The 22833-nt window shown below is 41.3% G+C and overlaps 1 protein-coding gene across 1 annotated transcript; it reads right to left on the reverse strand.

Moving 5' to 3' along the window:
* Positions 1 to 3520: 3520 nt before the first annotated feature.
* On the reverse strand, positions 3521 to 22172 carry adipor2 (adiponectin receptor 2). Its single transcript, XM_034074861.2, has 8 exons — positions 22169 to 22172; positions 21437 to 21651; positions 10305 to 10478; positions 9235 to 9406; positions 6665 to 6851; positions 6382 to 6569; positions 5587 to 5780; positions 3521 to 5431 (listed from the first exon to the last, which is right to left on the reverse strand). The coding sequence occupies exons 1-8, from the start codon at positions 22170 to 22172 to the stop codon at positions 5303 to 5305; spliced, it is 1263 nt and encodes a 420-aa protein (XP_033930752.2). The 3' UTR covers positions 3521 to 5302.
* Between the last annotated feature and the right edge of the window lie 661 nt (positions 22173 to 22833).

A 22833-nucleotide genomic window follows, 5' to 3' on the forward strand; every position in this document is an offset into this window, starting at 1 on the left:
TGGCGTAGCTGTGGGTGGGCCCGGGTGGGCCTGGGCCCAACCACATGCACGTCTGGCCCACCCACAGCCAATCAGCGCTTCATAGCGCAAAGCCGGGAAGCCCAGAAGGAAGTGCCACAAACTGCAGTTCATATAGTGGCCGACAGGGGATGGATGCAAAAAGGAGCAATTCCCATAGACCCCCATGTTAAAATGCCCAACTTTACAGCAGAAATAAACATGTTTCTAGCTTTGATCCAATAAAACTTATTCTGGATATAGTTAGATTCCACCTTCATGACAATGGAATAGGGAGTGCATTTTTTTACAGTGAGTTTTTATAGTAAGTAAAGTAACTTTTGCCGTGAGTGAATGAAAGTATTATTTCTTCTTGAGGTCTGCAGTTTAGCGTCTACACATTTGCTGAATATGAAAACACTCAGTGTGTGCCCACTGTGCGACTGTCAAGGATAAACAACCCGTGGCCCCCGATATATGTCGTATGTATTATTGCTACACAAACATTACATTGCAGTTTAAGTGTCACCAACTCCGTTTCTAACATGCAAAAAGACAGCAAAATGCGTCTGATTATTTTTAGTATTTTAGATCTTTCCAATCCAGACAAGAGATCTCTCTCCCCCGTCTGTGTGAGAGGGGGCGGGGCAGTTTACACACACACAGCTGCTACATGCAGCAACACACACACACACGGAGGAGATGGCGGAGAGAACGCGCTCAGAGGTGTGGTTAAACTATAGCCGTGTCGATGTGGACAATACTCGTTACCAAAAGTGGAATAAGAGTTTAGCATGTAAGGACGGTAACACGAGCAATTTGTCTAAACATTTAGCAAAAGGGCACCACATTCAGACGGAGAAATGCACCGGGTTCGACTGTCTTTCTAGCAGCTCTGTAGCCCCATCCACGAGTAACGTTTCCACGTCAGGTGTTATGTATGCTAGCAGCAACACACCGAGTTAACTACATTATACAAACATGGGTTCATGATTAGAGGTAACAGAGTTATTTATTTTGTTAAAGTTTCAGCTATTCTGTTTACAGTTCTGTCATCAGATTATTTAATATGATTTGTTAAAACATTGTTGTTTCTTTTGATGTGAAATATTATGTATTTAATTGAAATAAAAAGCAATGTTAGTTTTGTTCACAATTTGTTTAGTTAGTTTACCATATTTTTTTCTCCAAAAGAACCGATAAAAGTAATGTTAAAGGACCGGATCGATAAGACATAGACATACTTTATTGTCATTTCAACAAGACACAGAGTGTACTATTAAAACGAAATGTCGTTGTACTGGCTGCAGGAACAGGACAATATAAAAACTTGCTAAAATTGTACATATAAATAAATAATAGTGACGTGGTGCTGATAAAATTAAAGATAAAGTGTGCGTTTAAAATATAAAGACTTACTATAGATATAAATAAAATAGACATACTATATAGAAAATATGTGCCCTTTACACAGCGTAATGTAATCTCTGTGTCACTGGTCTACCTGCTGTTCAGCAGTCTGATGGCTTGGGGGAAAAGCTATTGCAGAATCTGGCTGTTTTGCTCTTAATGCTGCGGAACCTCTTGCCAGAGGGCAGCAGGGAGAACAGAGCATGGTGAGGATGAGTGGGGTCTTTAAAAATGTTCTGGGCTTTTGTCAGGGAGCGTTTCGGTGTCTCTGATGGGAGGGAGAGAAACTCCGATGATCTTCTCTGCTGTCCTGACCACTCTCTGCAGAGACTTCCAGTCTTCCAGTCTCCAGGCCTCTTCGTTGTTGTCCCTGATGAGTCCCACCACTGTTGTATCGTCCGCGTACTTTATGATGTGGTTGGTACTGAACCTGGAGCATAAGCATAAGCGCTATCGATAAAAGTAGTAGTACCGTTAAAGCCTTAACGATACCCATCCCTATATGGATGTCAGTTTTACACACATTCTGAGGCTGCCATGCATATGTTTTTTGTTTTCACTGCTAATTTATGCTTATGTTCTATTAGTGCATTAAAACAATCATTAAAATCATTAATGAAGTTTCAGCTCAGACCCCACGCTTAATATGTCTCCCCCTGGCCCACCTACATTTCTCCAGGCCCACCCACACAATAATTCCTGGCTACGCCACTGCAGTAAAGCCATCGAAAATAATATCATATACAGTACAGTACAAGTAGCCTACTTCTGGGCCTCTGTGTTTCATTCAAGTTCGGCTCTGTGTGTTTGTGGCACGAGCGCATTTTGTGAGTGCGCGAGCGGTAACGTGGAATGTTGTTAGCATCTGGTTAGCTAGCTATGCTAACGGATATAAAGGGCTGTTTCTACACCAAGGTGGAGGAGAGTCCTCTCCTGTCAGACTGAGAGGATCGTATAACCTCTGCTCAGTGAGGTAAGGACTCTCTCAGTGTTTAGATAGTTAACTTTAGTGTAGGTTATCTCAGTGGGTCTCAAACGGTTTGGTCACCATTTATGTAAACCAGTATTTGCGAGGAATAACTTCATATGATCATTATAGTTATTAAAGAATAAGAGAATAAATAAAAAACGGGTATGAAATACTATAGGACAGTAACACAAGAATACAGTTTAAAAGGGGAGTGATTAGTAAAATATCCATAAAGTAAATCTGTGTACAGTTATGTTTCATATGGATGCTGAGAGATGTAGGCTATCCATAGATCTCTTCATGTTGCTCTCAAAGTGCACCAGATTGATGCATTTAACTTCAATATTTTTAAAATCATCTTTAAGTAGGATTCAAACCAATTTAGAACTGTTTCCGAAAGTCTCACCCAGTTTTCCAGTCGGTCTAGTAATATGCTGTGGCCAACAGTGTCAAACGCAGCACTGAGATCTAATAATACTAACACTGAAGTTCTGCCACTGTCTGTGTTGAAGTGGATGTCACTGAAGACCTTAACAAGAGCACTCTCAGTGCTGTGGTCGAAAGCCTGACTGGAACACATCGAAACAGTTATTTCAATTCAAGAAACTAATCGACTGTTGAAAAACTACTTTTTCAATGATTTTACCTAGAAATGGGAGGTTTGATATGGGCCTGTAATTGTTCATTACTGAAGCATTCTAGATTGTTCTTTTTTTTTAAAGAGCGATTTAATGACTGCAGTTTTCAGGGCCTGTGTAAAAACAGGTTTTACTATAGTATTACTATAGGAAGATCTGAGGCCATGCAATGATCTCAGATCTTCTATAAAAATGTTCTTGATTTTGTCAGCACACTAGACATTTAGTTTGAGTTTTTGACACAATATACTATTTTTCTACAAATGTCAATTTTATCACTTTTTGTTTTAGACATACTACACTATAATTTTCACACAACACTATACATTTCAAAATGTATGTTGAATTTTCAATATATACATTTCATATCCCTGCAAGCTGATTACTTACAGTATGTATTAGTATGATTATTATTAAGAACAAGATATAACACAAGCAATTATCTGAAGCTTCTTCTTTAAAGTGTGTTATGTCGTGCACAAACTCAGCACTAAAGACAACGTGACAGATTCAAAAACCTTTTATTAGAACAATACAGCAGATATAAAGATCTATTGCAACCAAACACTCCCATCACAAATGGAACGTGTGCTTCAACAGACAGAACACCCTCCCCATGAGAAAATAAATTAATATGAGCTAGAGAATAAAGAAAAGAAAAGAAGAAATATGACAATGTGTTTGAATTCCTGCTCAGAAAAAGCTGCCATCAAATAGAAAGGTACAAACTACATTTTAAAAATAAATCATAGACATAGAGTTCATGATTAGCTAAGAATTTAAGTTTTTCCATCTTCAGGAGCGAGATTTTGGTAGTAGCAGGAAACACATTTTTTATTATTTTATTTTCCAGGCAAAGTCTCCATATCTGCGGCGGACCCTGCTTTAGGAGACCCTCTAGTGTTCTGAGGGGAGAGACCCTTGGTGCCCCCCTCACATGGCTGAAAGAGACAAACCATTGATAAATAATAGAAAAGGAAAAAAGAGAAATTAAAGCTTGAAATAATACCAAAAACAGCAGCAGATAAATAAAATACAACCCAATCCAAACGGGGTCTCCGAAGGACCTGCACTGTAATTACACTGCAGTTTAACAGAATGATAGACATAAGACTCAGGGGCCGTGTTTATACAAAATGTCTCCAAGTTATCCATGACATGTTTGACAATGATTTAGAAAAGAATGAACTGGTTTTGGTGACATGGATTTCTTTTTATCTATACATCACAAGATCAAAGAAAATGGCTACATATCAGAGGACTGTTTTTACATCATGGTTGGACTTTAGATTTGGTTTTTAAGCAACAATGTTCCCATGATCTGATATCTGACAGGTTTAAAGAGGAGAGGACCGGGTAGAGGACCACCAGGTGTAGGTTACCACAGAGACAAACGGCAGCATGTTTAAAGCTGCTGGTAGACTATATGCAGATGTTATGCGTCTCCACCCTGCCTCCACCGTGTTGATGAAGCACTTCCCTCCAACTGCAGTATTATAGACCCCCCCCTCCCCCACTGCTAGAGGAAGTGTAGATACAACACCCCCCCTCCTCATTAACATATTCATTTATTTTGCCCTCATATTAGATTTTTTTTGCATTTTTTATACATATTTCATACAAATCTATAACCCAAAATGTAGAAATCTTATTTACATGGAAAATGTTTTTGTTTAACTTTTAAAAAGAGACAATTACCCCCCCCACCCCCACCCTAACAACCTTCACAATCACAGAAGAAATACACTCATCTCTTTTATCATTATTGAGTACTCTAAAAGTTTGACTTAGAAAGTGAGATTCAGCAAACCCCCCCCCCAAATGTCTTCTTTTTTTTTTTAAAAGCCACAATTATGAATAATTTTCAAATGAAAGCATCACACTCCGAAAGGTCAGACTCACACTGAGGCGAAACGGAGCATTATTGAGGTTGTGATGCCTGCCCCCCCCAACACAGACAGAGACACTTCCTGGAAAGAGCAGAGTCTCAAAAACTGGTTTAACTCCCCCCCCCCCCCCCCCCATCCTGGAGAGGATTTATAATCAAAGTGCCAGAGGAGGGAGGGGGGGGACAGACAGAGGGACAGAAAGACAATAAAAACCCTCGTCAGTCAGTTTTAATAGCGCCCACTGGGGGGCCCTCCTGTGTATTATGCACACACGCTGGTCCTCAGGTGAAGTGTGTGTGTGTTTGTTAGCTTTATGTGTGAGTGTTATTCTGTGCATATTATAAGAACCAGTGGTTCCCCGTAGTGTATGTGTGAGTGTAAGACTGAGTCAGTGTGTGTTAGAGGGTGTCGTCCTCAGCGCACCCCCCCCCTGCCTTGAGACGGAACTCTTGCAGGTTGGAGACGCCATGGAAATGAACGCACGCTCCGGCGACCACCAGGATGTGGAACAGCTGGTGGGAGTGGAACTGGGGAGGAGATTAGTCATTATTATTATTATTTATTTTAAAACATTTTTTTCATTATTAAGATTTAGTTTAAATATGTTGTGTGTGTGTGTGTGTGTGTGTGTGTGTGTGTGTGTGTGTGTGTGTGTGTGTGTGTGTGTGTGTGTGTGTCTTACCCAGATGTCACACTTCCCGGGGAAGAACCTCTCTGGGATGCGGGCTGCGTACAGACAGGCTCCAGTGATGTAGAGCGTTGCCATGAGCAACAGCCAGCCCATCTGCCCCATGGTGGTGGCTTTGATCAGACCCTCGCTGATGGTGAAGTGCAGGGTGGGGACCACACCGCTGAGACCCAGGCCCACAAAGACTCCTGAGTACAGACAGGGGGGGGGCATTGTAAATGACAGTGTTTGGTTACGGCCACCAGGGGGCAGTGCAGCAGAGACACAGAGCAACACAAGCAGGAGTCTTATTTCTGTTCACACTCAGTTTTGTCAGCAGCTAAATGCTCCATTTGTGCACCAGATAGTTCCTGTCGGCCAATCGGTGCAGAGCAGCTTTTTGTTGTGTTAAACAACACTAAAGACAGAGCTGAACCAGAGCTACCAGCTGGAAGATGCAGGGCTGAGAGGATTCTCTGTGGGTCATCACTACGAGGGATCCACTTCACATCACTTATGATCATTGATCCATAGCTTATATAAAACATTGATTAGAGCAGCTTTTAAATCAATCTAAAATAAAAATATAATAGCCGTTTCATTCCTTCTTTTTGTAGCAGAAAGAAATGGCTCATGTGTTACCTGTCATCACGCTGCCTGTGATGATGTCATTATGTTTGTAAAGCACAGTGTCTGACGACATGCTGTGGTGCATATATTACATAGGACATGAACATAATAAAAAACGTTTAGGAACTGGCTGACCATTTATTTTGAGTGGAAATAAAGGTTTGTATCATGTCACTGTACCTGCTCGGACCCCCCTGTACTGCGGCGTGGCGAAGAAGTCGCACTGGGACACGGTGATGGCGGACAGGCCCAGGATGCACACCACGATCAGGTAGATGAAGCGGGGCTGGGGGGAGCAGTAGAAGGAGTAATACAGCCAGGGAACGAAGGAGCCCATGATCAGGAAGGCGATCCCACTGTAGTCCAACCTGAACACACACATGCACCATTACAGACGCTGTACAAGGACGTCTTTTGAATGTACAGTCTTAGAAATCTGTGAGTTCCTGGGCTGTGGTCTTACTTAGAGAAGACCCGAGAGACGCCCTCGGAGTGACAGTAGACCGTGTGGAAGAGCCAGGAGAAGGAGAGGCAGAGAATGGCGCCCAGGAAGAACATCCCGATCACCACCTTCTCCTGGACCGGGGCCACGAAGGACATGTTGGGCCGGAACATGTACATCAGGCCCAGGAGGAGGAATAACACACAGCCTACGGAGAGAGAGACACGGAGACGCAGGGAGAACTAAATATGAATCAAGATACTACAGGCGCAGCTGTTCCCACTGAATCGACCAATTAAAGCCAGCTTATAAATTGTACAGACCTTGCTTACTCAAGTCACACAGACCAAAACAAGAAGTAATCACTATTAAGAGAGTCACACTAAAATGACCAAAGCATGTAGGTGCAGTATCTCTGTTGAACCACTAGGTGGGGGCAGAAGACGCCAAACTAGCTGCTAAACAATAACAGAAAGAGAAATGGATGTGTCGGCTTCAACAAAGTGTAAAACAACTTTAAATGAAAGTTAGCAAAACACAAATGCTGATTGTTCTAACAAACATCAGAACTACTGCCCTGGGGCCTCATTTATAACGCCGTGCGTAGGATTCACGTGGGAAGGTTGCTTACGTAGTAGAAATCCAAAAAATAGGTACAGAAATGTTCCGACATTTTCCGATTCACCAAACATTGCGTACCGGCGAGGAAAGTGCGTACAGCACTACCTACGCCGGTTTCCCTTTATAAATCACAATCGACTCGAAATGCGGTGCAGCTTTTGCGGGCTTCACGTAACGCCCAGATTTGTCTATAAATAGTCAAAGAAACGCCCATTCATTCATTCTGACTGACTGCATGAAGAGGATCGCAGGAAATGACTACAGAACAGCTAAAAAAGATATCTCACACCGTGTCAGATTTTGGTTATTTTGGAGAGGTCGAGATAAATCATATTGTTTGGTGGATGCAGTTTGAACCAGAGCAGCAGCATGGAGGTAAGATCGTCACCAACATAAATAAATAAGTGGTCCGAAAAAAGTTAATGACAAAATAAATACACATCCTTCCTCAGGCAGTGTGTTTGTACCGGGGACAGGAGACCCCCCCCTTGATGAAAGACTGTAAGAAGTGATCGGGGAATCGCTCCGGAGTGGAGTCATGACGACTGGATCTGAATTATGTTTTCGTATTTGGTGGTTTGTGTCCCAGCTGTCGATCAGCTGTGCACAGCGTCTCCACAGCAACTCTATATCCACCAGTTAGAGGAAATACAACTAATGTGTTGTGTTATATTAGCTGTACACAAATAAATATAAATAAATAACATATCCGTATTTATTTATTTCTCCAAGTTATGTCTTTGTGTGCACTGAGGAGTCTCAAACAGGCGTTTGTTTAATTAAGATTGGCTTTAATCAATGTTTGAAAATGAATTCTTCATATATGATAAATGAGGTAACATTTTATTTATGGTATTATTTCCACATATTTCTCTCCATTCTTCCTTCTGCCAACGGTGTCGCAGTTTCTCGTCTCTCCCGTGTTTGTGCTTAGTGCGTACGCATGGGTTAGAGTTTGCGTGGAGGACCGCACGTTTTCCCGTCAAGTTAGTATTTTATAAATCGCAAACATTGCGTAGAAACTGGCGTACGCCATTTTTTGAGCGTATATCCCTTTATAAATGAGGCCCGTGGTATCTGATGAAGGACTTGTTTTGGGAAGCTTTTTATACATGGTCTATTTTTATCACGGTACATATTATTTGCATAACCGGATTAATCTGTGTGTCATGCGACATAAATAAGTAAATATACATGGAGAGGAAGTTCTATGAGAGAGAGTGTTTGTACAGTAATGTGTTTGAGGGAAATTCCTGATCATATTCCTTGCTAGGATAGATAGATATCTTCTATTACCATAAAGATGTGCAAGAGGAATGATTGTGTTTTGAAACAGAAGTACGAGATAGCTCATTGACCAGCTGTTGAAGGGAGGCTGTAGGACAGTGATGGAGCTGAACCAGGACGTAGTAATAAAAAGACAAATAATAAACAGCCTGACAGTGTAGTGTGTTCAGATGTGTTATTTGTCACTGTACAGTACTTTCAACAGATACTTTTCATGTTTGATAACTACTACCTAAGTGTTTGGCGATACTGAGACATTTGACTGAATGTAAAGCTAAGCCAGCCACCACATGAATCATGCTGCTGCTTCTTGGTATTCAAACTTCCTGGAGTGGATTTATATCAAACCTTTTATAAATACAGCAACTGTAATTGTTTAGCACCATGTAAGATACTCATTAATTAAGTATTGAGAATGTCATATGAATTATGATTCAATACTCAAATGTGGCCTATACCTCGATGACATTTTTTCTACCGATATCGGTACTGGCCAAAGTCATCGGATCATCCCTAGTTAGGATTAAGATCATGTTTACTGAATGGGTCGAGGTTATGATGTCATTACTGGGTGTGAGGATCTAACAGGAGCGTAGGTGTGTGTGTGTGTGTGTGTGTGTGTGTGTGTGTGTGTGTGTGTGTGTGTGTGTGTGTGTGTGTGTGTGTGTGTGTGTGCACACTACCTAGCAGATGTGTCCAGATGTTTCCCGTCTCTGTGTGGATTCTGAAGATGCTCTTGAAGCAGGCGCGGAAAGAAGGCATGGGCGGCCTGTGGCCGTGAAGCAGGAAGTCGTTGTCCTTCAACCAATCAGGGAGCACGTCGTGAGGCATGACTCGCCACCGGCCTTCCCACACCTGATTGGTTAATAATGGACACAAATAGCAACACCATAAGTTTAGAAAACAACTGGACTGAATGGAAAATGTTAAGGAATAAATGACCTCTAATCAAATTGTCCTTTAAGAGAAGCAGCTGTTTGTTTACTGAATGTCCTATAAATAGGATGTGTGTGTTTCTGTGTGTATGTGAGAGGGGAGTACAGTACGTGATCACGAGTGTGTGTAGTGTCAAATGAACAGCATCGGGATCAAGTGGTGCAAATAAATAAACTGAAGTTGGATACATGCCGGCCTAAGGGAGAGAACAGAGAGAGAGAGAGACTCCTCTGAAAGGTTCTCTGCAGTGATTTATCTCCCTAATTTAAAAGTATACGTGTGTGTGTGTGTGTGTGTGTGTGTGTGTGTGTGTGTTAACATCAGTCCAAACTAGTGAGTCCATGCGAGTCCACCAGCAGTGTCCTCTTTCAGACACTACAAGCCTTAGTGTCACCCTACTTGTCCTTTTCATTAAAAAAACATCAAAGCACAAAATGTGATGAATGTTTCGATCAAAGTAAATGATACTAAGGAGCAGGGTCTTTTTCCAACTTTGCACTCCCAAATGACGCTGTAAAAAATGTCTTATCACTACTGTGCTGCTCGATTTCTGCAAGTAACTGCCAAGTACTTTTGATCTGTATAAGACATAAAGCAGAAGTTAAATAAATAAAAAGGTAAACCCCAGCCTATGAACTGTGCAATCGCGACACTAAACTCTGCTTTTATGTGTTTTATGGTTTCATTGGGTTCTTTTACTTTGGGGCTTTATTGAATGTTGATTTAAAAGCATCTTGGTAGAACAAACATTGCTCTAAGGGATATTGACTTATTTATGGGCGGTGTGTATAGATAAGTAAATAAGTGAGTTCCTTACCTTGTGTACAAACTCCTCCATCCTCTCCATGGCGTGGTGAGCCTGCAGCAGGGGGGTCATCCCCATGAACCCTTCATCACTGCTCTTCCCCTCCTCTTCCTCCTTCTCCTCCCCTTCTCTTCCTCTGTCGTCCTCTTCACTTTTTCTCCTCTCGTCATCGCCCTCTGGGACCCTCTGAGAGCAAAACAAACACACACATGGTCAGGACTCATGGCTTTTAGAGGACTGGTGTTGTTGTTTGAAAACAGATACAAAATGTGGTCTCTGTCAAATAAACACCAAAAAGGCAAACTTCAAACTTGTGTTATTTAAATTCTTGGGTTATTTGAGCTTTATTTGAATACGTAATGTTCGTGTCACTGGAAGACCGGGGTGTTATTTGAACCTCTACATGCCATCCATATGAATATTGATCATTTTGCACAAGCTGCTGCTGACCACTGACGAGAAACACAGGTTTGTTTTTGGTATCATAGGAAAATACAGTATGGATAAAGATGATAAATTAGGTTTTCTGCTAACATTTTTATACAGTTCAATTCCCCCTGTTGCCATGCTCTAATGCAGTGGTTCTCAAACTTTTCTCAATAATGTACCCCCTTTGAAAAACAATGTCAGCCAAGTACCCCCTGATCAGTGCAAAAACAATTTGTTAGGGACAAAATGCCTATATAAAGAGGTACAGTATACAGTGCTGCACCATCAGTGTCTGATTTATTAAAACAACAACAGTAACTGAAAAACACTTAAATGCTACATTTCAAATGTTTACAATCCATCACTAAATTCATGGCAAACCAATTTTAACATCAAGCAATAACACTAAGACGACATTAGTTGCATTGAACTGATCTTTTTAATAAGTTGTACTTACAATGTAGTGAGAAACATGGGCTTGTGCTTCACTGAGGATCTTTGTCATTCTGACAGGGAGGCTAACTGCAGTTATTACACTTCGCGTTTTGAAATATGTGTAACTATTAATATAAAACCCACACTGCTCAAACTTCGTTACTTTTCCTAAAATTGGTATATTTATTTATTTATTTTGGGGCGTGGGGAATGAAGAGAAAAAAATATATGAGCATTTATACCTATAACCGTCAGACGGGATTTTTACCCCTCATATAAACATAGCCTATGGATAATGCTGAGCTATACTTTGCGGCCACACCCCGTTGCCAAGCGACGCTTATTGTTTAGGTGTCCTTTGTTACTGACGGGCTGTCAGGAGAGGGAGAGGAAAAGAGAGCACCCCGTTTATTTTTCCCATTTTATTATCCAGAATTACTGTAAACTTTTGAATAAAGTAGTTCATCTACTATTAGTAGTTTGTTTAAATGTATTACTTGTGTTGTTTTTTTCATTAACATAAAATAAATCTCACGTACCCCCTGCAGTACTCCAACGTATCCCTAGGGGTCCGCGTACCCCCATTTGAGAACCACTGCTCTAATGTTCTAAGTAAGAGGTCTTTATTTTTCTCATACTGCCTGTGCTGCAGTCCACTTTGCTCTATAATATGAATCACCTCAGATCTATCTGGATAACCAATGGGATGGATCGGAATCCTAGGTTATGAAAGTTGTCTTGAAGAGTCAATGTAAACCTGATCAAGTAAAAACTAGAAATGGTTGGATGAGCAGGGGGGGATTACTGCTGATTGTAGTGATTACTGTGCATTTGCATATAACTGCATGCAAGCAAATCAGGGGTTTAGAATTATCAGAGCAAAACACATGAAAACAGTATTTAAAGAAACTAGAGAATGCAATTCCTGAATAAATTGCTAGTGGGAATGCTTTATGCTGAAAAGCTGACGCTAAACTGCTATGCTGAAATGTAATGTGTAAGAAGAAAGTGAAGAATTTAGATTGAAATGATACATATACACTGGGGGCTTGAATGTGTGATGAGAGAAGAAAATAAAGTAAAAAGGCTTGGAAAAGCAGCAGAATACTAGAAACTTTTGAACAAACTTGATGGCAAATGATCTGTCGCCATGCCAACGGCATTTGATGACATCCAATAATATGCTTAGATGCGTGGATGGCTGCATCGTTACCAAACCTCTGACGTTTTGGGCCGTTTGGAGCATTTTCACTGAAGTTATGAGAAAACCGTGTTTCATGGTGAGCATTGTGTTGCCATGGCAACGGCATTTGAAGAAATCTCAAAACTGTCCCGTAGATGTCTTCACGGCTGGACTGTTAGCACACATGAAGTTTGAGCACTTTTTGAACATTTTCATAGGAGTTATAGCGACATTGAGGGATGCGTTTCCATGGAAACGGCATATGATGACAGCCCATAATTGACGTTGAGCTGTTGAGGGCTGGACCGTTAACCATTATCTGAAGTCTGGCGCTGTTTTGACCCTTTTCATAGGCGTTAAGACAACATCGTGTTTTATGGAGAGGGATGTGTTTCCATGGCAACAGCCTATGGTGAGATCTCAGATTTGGCGTAAAGCTGTTGAGGCATGGACCGGTGATATACAAGTGAAGTTTGGGGGACAATCGGACCGTGTCCATTGGAGTTACAGCGACATCGTGTTTTATGGCGAGGGATGCGTTCTTATGGAAACGGCATATGATGACACCCCATAATTGACGTAGAGCTGTTGAGGGCAGGACCATTAACCATTATCTGAAGTCTGCTGCTCTGAGCATGTCAGTTGGAGTTATGACATCATCGTGTTCCATGACACAGGTGACATGACACATATTTGAGCTAACGACGTGTCCAGAGATCAAAGGTTTCCATGGTACGAGATGTTTTCCTACGTTTCTCATGAAAAGTTATGTCTCAGGAATGTAGGGTTTGGGAATTATGGCAGGTTTAAAAGAAAATATGAAGGCAAAATGAAATCTGTCCTCCACTCTAGCTGTGACATCACGCACTCTAAAATCTGAAGAAGGCCTCTTTACCAAGGTCTGAACAATGTTTAACATTTCTAAAAGTGAGAATCAGATTTAAAAGTTGTGTTACACGAATAATGTCAGAAAGATGTGTAACATTTGAAAGTTGGAAGTATGAAGGAACAGTTAGCAGTTGAAGAAGGAGCAGTTAGCAGTTGAAGTTACATGAAGATTGTTCAAGTCTGAAGTTTCTCCATTGACTTCACTGTTAAAAAGTTGATGAATTATGGGATGTATCTCTGGAATTATGAAAGTTATGAATGAGAAAAGTAATAGCCATCGATTCCCGACCGAGCTGAACGAGCTGAGATGTCCTGCTCTTATCTGTTTTATATCATTTTAAAAACACAATATATCCGGGATTATAACTGACAAAACATGACATTTGAGACGCTGAGATGGAGATTTTTTACTATCTTTGGAAAATAAAAAGACCAAACAATTAATCAGTTTAACAAGAAAATAATCTAGAGATGAATCAATGATGTAACTAATTGTTAGCATGCAGACGGTGTGTATTTGATTTAACACAATATCATATGTCACAGCTGGGGAGCCGTGGACAGAATTGAAATATATGGCTTTGTGATAAATACACAGTCATTAATCAAAAGTGGAACACAGGACACACAGCTGAAGGGACACTGACACACTGAAACCGTGATGCTGGGTGTGGATTCAGGTCTGTTGGAAAACACAACAAAGAAGTGTGGTAAACACAAAATATGCATTATTTGCTCACACACACACACACACACACACACACACACACACACACACACACACACACACACACACACACACACACACACACACACACACACACACACACACACACACACACACACACACACACACACACACACACACACACACACACACACACACACACACACACACACACACACACACACACACACACACACACACACACACACACACACACACACACACACACACACACACACACACACACACACACACACACACACACACACACACACACACACACACACACACACACACACACACACACACACACACACACACACACACTGCAAAAAACTGATTAGAAAAGATGTGCTCTCTGTTGTTTTATACCACCGAGTAGGACAGGGGGAGGAACAAAAGAGAGAAGAGTGAGAAAATTAGAAAAAGAACACACAACAAAGATGGAGAACAAAAGCAGAAAGAGAAACGGGAGGAAAAGTCCTGTTGTATATATTATGCATGACTAACCCATTTTAAAGATCCACCAGCAAAATAAACTCCAACCTCTGAGACCCTGCATCTGTGTGTGTGTGTGTGTGTGTGTTTTAATGTATCTGCCGGTCCTTGGCACAATAAAGGTTGGGAACCCCTGCTCAAGATGCCATCAGTAAATCATATACACACAGTCACACCTGCACAGATGATGTTGGACCAAATGTAGCGTGTTGATCCACTCCGATACACACAAACACTCACAATACTACATACGGGGGAATAAGCTACTGTAAAGGCTTTCAGAACAGATTGGAATAGAGGACAGTGTGCCATACACACTTTGTTTTAGTTTACAATATAAAAAGTAGCAGCATAGCGGTGGAGATGGATGGGAAGCATTTAACCTACAAACCTATATAAGTGATGTATTATCTCTACCTTCACACTAGAAACCACATTTAACTGAGCCACTAATGTACATTCACACATTTTTCTTTTTAAGTCAGGCTTGTCAGGAAAAAGAAAGCAAGAGTATGTGCTGTTGAAAATGAGTCATATCACTTTAAAGCCTTATTCCTAAACAGAAAGTAAATTCATAATTTATCCTGACAATGGTTGAAACCTGGCCTCACCAACACTGGTGCCAATCAAACGGAAAGCATGTGACAGCATGGAGGAGATCATAAAAAAAACATTATCAGATCGTGAGAAAACTACGTTAAAAAGATTCCAAGGACTCTCGATTGGAAAAAATAAGCCATTTGTGGCCAATATAGCCTTGAACCGCTAGCCTCAAGCAGAGATGACCAGCAGGTAAAAGTGTGGCAAGCGCACATCTTTATTCAAATTAAATCTGCAACAGAGATTTCCTGCTACATGAAACAGAACTGTAAAGAGGAAGCTGTGGGTGTTTGCACATATCCAGAGGAAAACTAAACCAAACAGGACCAGCTTGAGAAAAGAAGAAGAAGAAAGTGGTTTTCTGCCGTGAAACATGTGTTCTGCTGTGAGAGCAACTGATCTGAGGTCTAGCAGCAGGTGATGCAGAGTTTGGCTGTCCACCACCCAGCTGAATGTGCTGTAAGCAGATCTGACGACAGCAGAGAGGGAGATACAGACAGGAGGACTGGAGGAGGAAGTGGGCAGTGGTTCTTGGAACTGACGGCTATTCATAACATGTGGGCACATTCGGACACATGCTGCATGTCTGCCACACACGTGACTCAACGTCAAACCAGTCACCAAGGCAGAGTTTAGAGAGTCCAATTCCACTCTGTGTGAAAGTGTGTCTGAGGTCAAGGATATGATCTCATTCCTTGAGGAAAGGAAGTATCCATCCCAGGCTCTGAGAGCTCTCCATACAACAGCTCATCTGGAATGTATAAAACTTCAGCTCACACAAGTTGTGTAAGCTTAGTTGTTGGCGTGCAGAGCACTGTTCCCAGTTTTCTAGGAAATGTTTTATCAAATCAAAGTTCATTTGTATAGCCCACATGGGCAGCACCAGAGATTTTCTTTTGGGGGTGCTGTGGGGTAGCTTGAAGTTTCATAGAGGGTGCTCAAACATTTATAGTTTCCCATTAATGTACCGGGCGCTACAGTGGAATGTTCTACTGCAACACTCCCCACGCGCACATACACAATGTACCCTCGACTATTACAATGAAGGCTCGATAATCAGCTCGCCGCATATAGGTGTAAGCAGGGGTAAAGTGCTATTTTTTATGAGTGGGGGGTGGACCTAACCTCCTCTAGGGGGGTCCGGAGGCATGCTCCCCAGAGAAGATTATTATTTTTTTTAAATATTGAAGTTAAATGCATCAATCTGGTGCACTTTGAGAGCAACATTAGGAGATCTATGGATACATCTCCCAACACCCATATGAAAACAGAACTGTAAGCAGATCTTATTGTTTTATAACTATAATGATCATATAAAGGTTGTGCCTTGGAAATACTCGTTTGCATAAATGGTGATCAAAACCGTTTGAGACCCACTGAGAAACTTAGAATAAAGTTAACTATCTAAACCTCAGAGAGTCCTTTAGCTCACTGAGCCTCTCAGTCTGACAGGAGAAGCACTCCCTTCACGTTGTTGTAGAAAAGCTTCCAAAATCCGTTAGCGCAGCTAGCACCATATGCTAACAACAACAATCTCTGGTACCGTGCGCTCGCTCGTGCACTCAACAAAATGCACTCGTGCCACACACACAGAGCCAAGCTTGAATGAAACACCCAGAAGTACTTGTACTGTAGCATATTATTTTAGAATCAATCATGTTTGAAAATTATGAATTTCCCATATATATATAAAAATAAAAATACATATTTCTTGGAGTTGCTAGGCAAGATGTTGGTGTTGCTGTAGCAACTCCAAGCTACCGCCTGGCGCCGCCCCTGATAGCCCAAGATCACAAAAACACGTTTGTCTCTGTGGGTTTCCCAGATTAAAACAAACAACATTGTAAACAATAAAAATACAGCAAAATGAAAAGACAGTCTGTAAAAGAAAAATAAAGAAAAAAGGGAAACACTTCCAGGACAAGTGTGTTTGCAGGTCAACACATAGACTTTAAACACTTCTCAGGAGCTAAGCAGCTAGTCTTGGATTATACACGGACACAGGAACAAGGAAATCCCTCCAGACAGCGGTCCACTCAAGATTAACGAGTCAGCTTTTCTTAAAAACCCTGAGAGACTTCCTCTGTCTTACACACACAAACATATCTCCCCTCAGACTCATTAACCATTCTGCATCACACACAACACACACACACCCACACACCACACACACACCACACACACACACACACACACACACACACCACACAACACACCACACACACACACACACACACACACACACACACACACACACACACACACACACACACACACACACACACCACACACAACACACACACACCACACACACACACACACCACACCCACACACACACCACACACACACACACACACACAACACACACACACACACATCTCTACTGTCAGCTTGGCAGAGTTTCAGAAGGAAGGAGAGAGAGACTTTTAAAGATAATCTTCCAGCAACTTTAGACTCAATGTAAACAAAGTCAGGTGCTGGCAGTTTGCTCTAGCCAATCAGAATAGAGCTGAAACAGTGGACCAATAATAATAATATAGATTTTTATAGCGCCTTTCAAGAAACCCAAGGACGCTTTACAACTGGAGATGAAAACAAATAAAAGTAGAGTCTGAATCTTTAACGGACCAAGGAGAGAAGAGCTCACCCTTGTACAGCGTGACCCTGCACAGACTGAGAGGCTCAACATGTGACTCTCTTGGGATCACAACAATTTGGAAAAGACGCCCAGATCATTAAAACAGACAGAGTTCAAAAACATGCACACATGTCCAACTCAATAAAACAGAGTCCTCAGGCTGCCACAAGACAAAGTGGTTCTCTCTGTCCCATTACCATGAGGAGGGCATGACACATCTGCTAAAGCATGGCAACAAAGTAACACAGAGTTCTATCAAACTGTTCACAGTTAGAGGCTTCATTTGTTAATGAGACACTTCAGCCACATTAAAGAGGAACATTCTGTGCCTACTGAAAGCCAATACAACTCCTTTTCTGACAGGATTGTTGGTGTCTGCTAGTGTGCGTCAGGCGTTTGTTCATGTCCTTTATTACACCTATGCAAATAACAAAGGCAGGCAGATCAATTAAAAAAAAACATTCTATCCTTTAGATGATAAAAAGGTATAGGTCAGTGTTTGGGAAATATTCTTAAGTCGCTTTCTCGCAGAGATGAAAAGAATCATACCACTTTCATGTCTTTGTAATAAACCCTAAACCTCTTTCATTATATATTTGTGTTATCCCATTTTATCCTACAAGTCAGGAGGGTTCAAGGCAATAAGATAAGAATGCTTGGAATCACTTTCATGTCAGGTACAATAAGAGGATTTAAAACTGGATGTTAGATCAACCTGAAGCTCAAAGAGAGGATGTGCAGAGGTCCAAATGTTATTGTTTTCTGGTATTGTTCACTCTTAATGTCATTTCCTTGTCTCCGTGGGGGTTTGAATGTGTGCGTAATAACATTCCACAGCGGAGTGGTTTTGTGGTATTTTCTTCAAAGTTTGAGATGCATTTTTCAAAGTGAAGCATCGGTCATCTCTTGTGTTTTGAAAAACACAAACAAAACGTTTTTTTTCTTTCTGGTAAAACTCTAAAATGTCAGGCTCCATTGAGTTCCATTGCTATTTTAGTTTTCAGCAGGATCTCCACTCCTGAAAATCTCATTTTCATTAGCATAAACTTTCAATTGAAATGTACTTTCTTAAAGCTCATGCATCTACGATTCCTCCAAGTCTTAATAAAGCAAATTCAATTAAACAATTTGTAAATGAACTTGGTTTGGCCTTGATAGTTCACTAATGTAAAGTTGTTTAAAACTGTCCGTTTTAGATGCATCCACTATGATACATTTCAAATGGAACGGCCTGTTCCTGAGCACATGTTTCCCATATCAATATTTATTTCTGAATAGGTGAGCTTTTGGCAGGTTAACAACTATTGTTTCTTTTCAACAGCTGTGGGGTGTGATCAGAACGGAGGCAAACACCAACACTCATGGGGACAAATTCAAAAAGGTTTGAAAAACAGGGAAACTTGAAAAAATGTAATCCAGAAGTTTTAAATAAAGGTTTAGAGCCAAAAAACTAAAATCGAACTGCCAAAATAAGAGACAGAGGCCCATCACCTCCACTGATCTCACACCCACAAACTGCTGAAAGATTCAAACAGGCGACCGGCGGGTGTGAAGACAGCCGGCCTTCGCTGATTGTGCCCCCCCCCCCCCCAGCCATTTCAGGTATCCGCATTGTGTTACAGCAGGTAAAAAGGGCACACACGAGCAGACACAAACAATTGTGTGTCAGCTCAACGGCTGCGTGCTGAAGCCTTTCACACTGAACAACAGAGCGGCAGCTTTGTCTGCACTCTGCACACACACACTCAGACACACACATACTGTGGAAACGGGGACACACAAGTGACGCCTCTGAGAGAGTCGGTTTGATCAGTTCGACAGGTTGCCTTGATAGGACGCTCATCACACAGATGTTGGTAATGTGTTTGCTCTCCTTCCAGGAAGACATCTCTATATAGACATAGCGGCTTATTTTTTGGTGGCAGTGAATCTTACTAGGGATGGGGTATCGTTAGGTTTAACGGTACTACTACTTTTAATGGATACCGCTTATCGATCCGGTCTATTTAACGGTACTCTATCTGTTCTTTTGGAGAAAAAGAAATGAGGTAAACTAACTAAACACATTGTGAACAAAATTAACATTACTTATTATTTAAATTAATAAATATATTATTTCACATAAAAAGAAAACCACAGTGTTTTAACAAATCATATAAATAATCTGATGACAGAACTGTAAACAGAATAGCTGAAACTTTAACAAAATAAATAACTCAGTTTCCTCTAATCATTAACCCATGTTTGTATAATTGTGTTAACTCGGTGTGTTGCTGCTAGCATACATAACACCTGACGTGGAAACGTTCCTCGTGGACGGGGGGGCTACAGAGCTACTAGAAAGACAGTCGAACCCGGTGCATTCCTCCGTCTGGATGTGGAGCACTTTTGCTAAATGTTTAGACAAACTGCTCGTGTTACCGCCCTTACATGCTAAACACTTATTGCACTTTTGGCAACGAGCATTGTCCACATCGAGACGGGTAAAGTTTAACCACACCTCAGAGGTCTCTCCGCCATCTCCTCCGTGTGTGTGTGTGGCTGCATGTAGCAGCCGCGTGTGTGTAAACTGCCCCGCCCTCTCGCACACAGAAGGGGGGGGAGAGAGATCTCTCGTCTGGATTGGAAAGATCGAAAATACTCAAAATAATCGAAGATGCATTTTGTAGTATTTTTGCGTATTAGAAATGGAGTTGGCGACACTAAAACTGCAATATAATGTTTGTGTAGCAATAATACATATGACATATCTTTTTTACATGTCTCCAGTGTGATAGTACCGATAAAAAGACCGATAACGTCGGAGCTTAACCGTACCACAGTCTTTAATAATTCAGCCCTGGGGCCCGTTTCATACCGGAGCTCGGTACCCATCCCTAAATCTTACACACATTCAATATCCCCGTCACTTATGACTTGAGGTGCAACTTAAAACTGAGCACCGGGTGAAGCAGAGCCCCCCTCAGAATGAGTCATTGTGGAGTTTGAGAAGCCTTGAAGGTGAAGGGCGTCGATAATAAGCGGAGGTGTCGGAAGTTGAAAAGCTTGGGAAACAAGCTTATGATCCAAACGTGCAAACACAAGCTGGTAAAACTAGAGAAACGGATTACACAAAGCTCTATTCTCCTTCCGCAACTACTTCTGAGACGCTTTAAGTTAAGGCAGTAGAATGCGTTTGTTTTTAAGTTTTATCTGCACAAATCTGTAGACTCTTAATTACATAAATGGTGCTATTTTTACTGTATCTTCTTTTATCTAATCAAGTCATGCTTGTTTCCAGGGTAATCATTATTTCTTCTTTGCATTTTATTCTTTTATTGTACTTTTTTAGCATAACACGTTCAGTGTTAGTGATTTAACACCAATTACTATTTCAAACCAACATTGTAGAGGCCTAGTGTGTGTTTACGTGTGTCACAGGCTGCGTTGAAAATATATTGATTTATGATCGATTCCCATTCATGCAACTGTCAAGATGAGTTCATTCAGATCTTAAACTGGGAAGACTCCAACATGTTTTTGTTTCTGTTATTATACTTAAAGACTTGCTGGTCAGAATAAGTTACAGAATATTACACTTCACTGCTAACAACACCTTCAATTATTCATGTGGGGTAAGTTTACTGTGTGACCCATGCCGCGCCACATGGCCCTGACCAACCAGAGTACAGCAGCATGTACAGTGTGTGTGTGTGTGTGTGTGTGTGTGTGTGTGTGTGTGTGTGTGTGTGTGTGTGTGTGTCACCTCGGTGTGTGAGGGGCACTCTGCGGTGCTGAGGTGACAGGTTGGAGCACCTATGCTGGGCGTGTCTGCTTTCTCCCGGGGCCGTCTGTCGTCTGTTCGACGGTGTTTAGGTTTCTGTGTCGGAGCACGAAGGCCGGGCCCTCGGCCCCACTCGTCTCTCCTCCTTCCAGCTTGACACGCCGACCTCCACAGAGAGAAGACTACGATGAAGAGGACTTATTGTGGACGGGACCAAAACCCCTTTGGATCCTCACTTTGTGGCAGAAAGAAGAGGAAGAAGAGAAAGGTAGAAAGAAAGGAAGAGAGATAGCAAAGAAAGAGAGGAAAAGATGGAGACAGAAAAAGAAGTTAGTTTCCATGACTTTGTTTATTCTCAAATTTGAAATTACGGCAATAAAATCCAATCAAAACAAAAACATGGAAACACTCCAGACCTTCTAACTGTTAATACATCACATGCATAACAACATTAAAGTTTTAAGATAATACTCTGTAATACGCAGTTCCCCAAAGAAGGGAAAGTATAAGCCCAATAAATGTCAACCATGGCTGTAGCAATGAAATACAGTTACATTCTGGATTATCATAAACATCACGAACAAAGCATTGGGAGTCTTTTATTTGGGCCAGAATACATCATCAAGTCATTAAACATACGTCATTGGAGTGTTTTGCTTTAGAGATAAAGATCATGTTGTTTGTTGCTTTTTCCCGATCTCCTCAAAAATGTACCCATGGTATCAAGGCCTTAAAATACAGGATCTACTAACACTGGCAGCCAATGAGGAGCTGCCAACTTGCTGTCATGGTGAGTTGCTTAGCGACGAGAAGGTGTCAAGGACAGGAACAAGGCATTCACACACAGGAAGTAGATGTGTTCTCTGTTTATAATTTACAGTTATCATCACAGTCTGTCTGCTGCTATACAGGGACAAAGTAACATATGGCTTCATTTACAAGTCAAGCTTGATCAACAGTGTTAACGAGCAAGGTGGGACATTTACACCAAATTCAAATCAAGTCCAAATACTGCTGACATTATTTAATCATAGGAGGCTAAGCTTTTTATATGAAAAGCAACTCTCTGAAAAATCAGGAAAAGTTTGGAGGATTGCAATTTCACAGCTATGAATTAGGGCTGCACGATATACAGGGTATATGCAGGAATCCTGCAGTCAGTTAAGACCTTTTTTAAAGACCCTTTCCATACATTTTAAGACCTCATCGCAACTTCGAGTTCTAACCGGTTACCTTGGCGACACACTTTACCTCACATTTACTCTATTGATTGTAAGATGGCACAACTAAACAGAGTGCAGACAGACTACTGAAGCCTCCTTTCATTCCAGTAAAACTCCTCAGAAACCATTAGAAACCAATATGTCACCAATAAACAA

This window comes from Pseudochaenichthys georgianus, chromosome 23, assembly GCF_902827115.2.
Source record: "Pseudochaenichthys georgianus chromosome 23, fPseGeo1.2, whole genome shotgun sequence".
Taxonomy (NCBI): Eukaryota; Metazoa; Chordata; class Actinopteri; order Perciformes; family Channichthyidae; genus Pseudochaenichthys; species Pseudochaenichthys georgianus.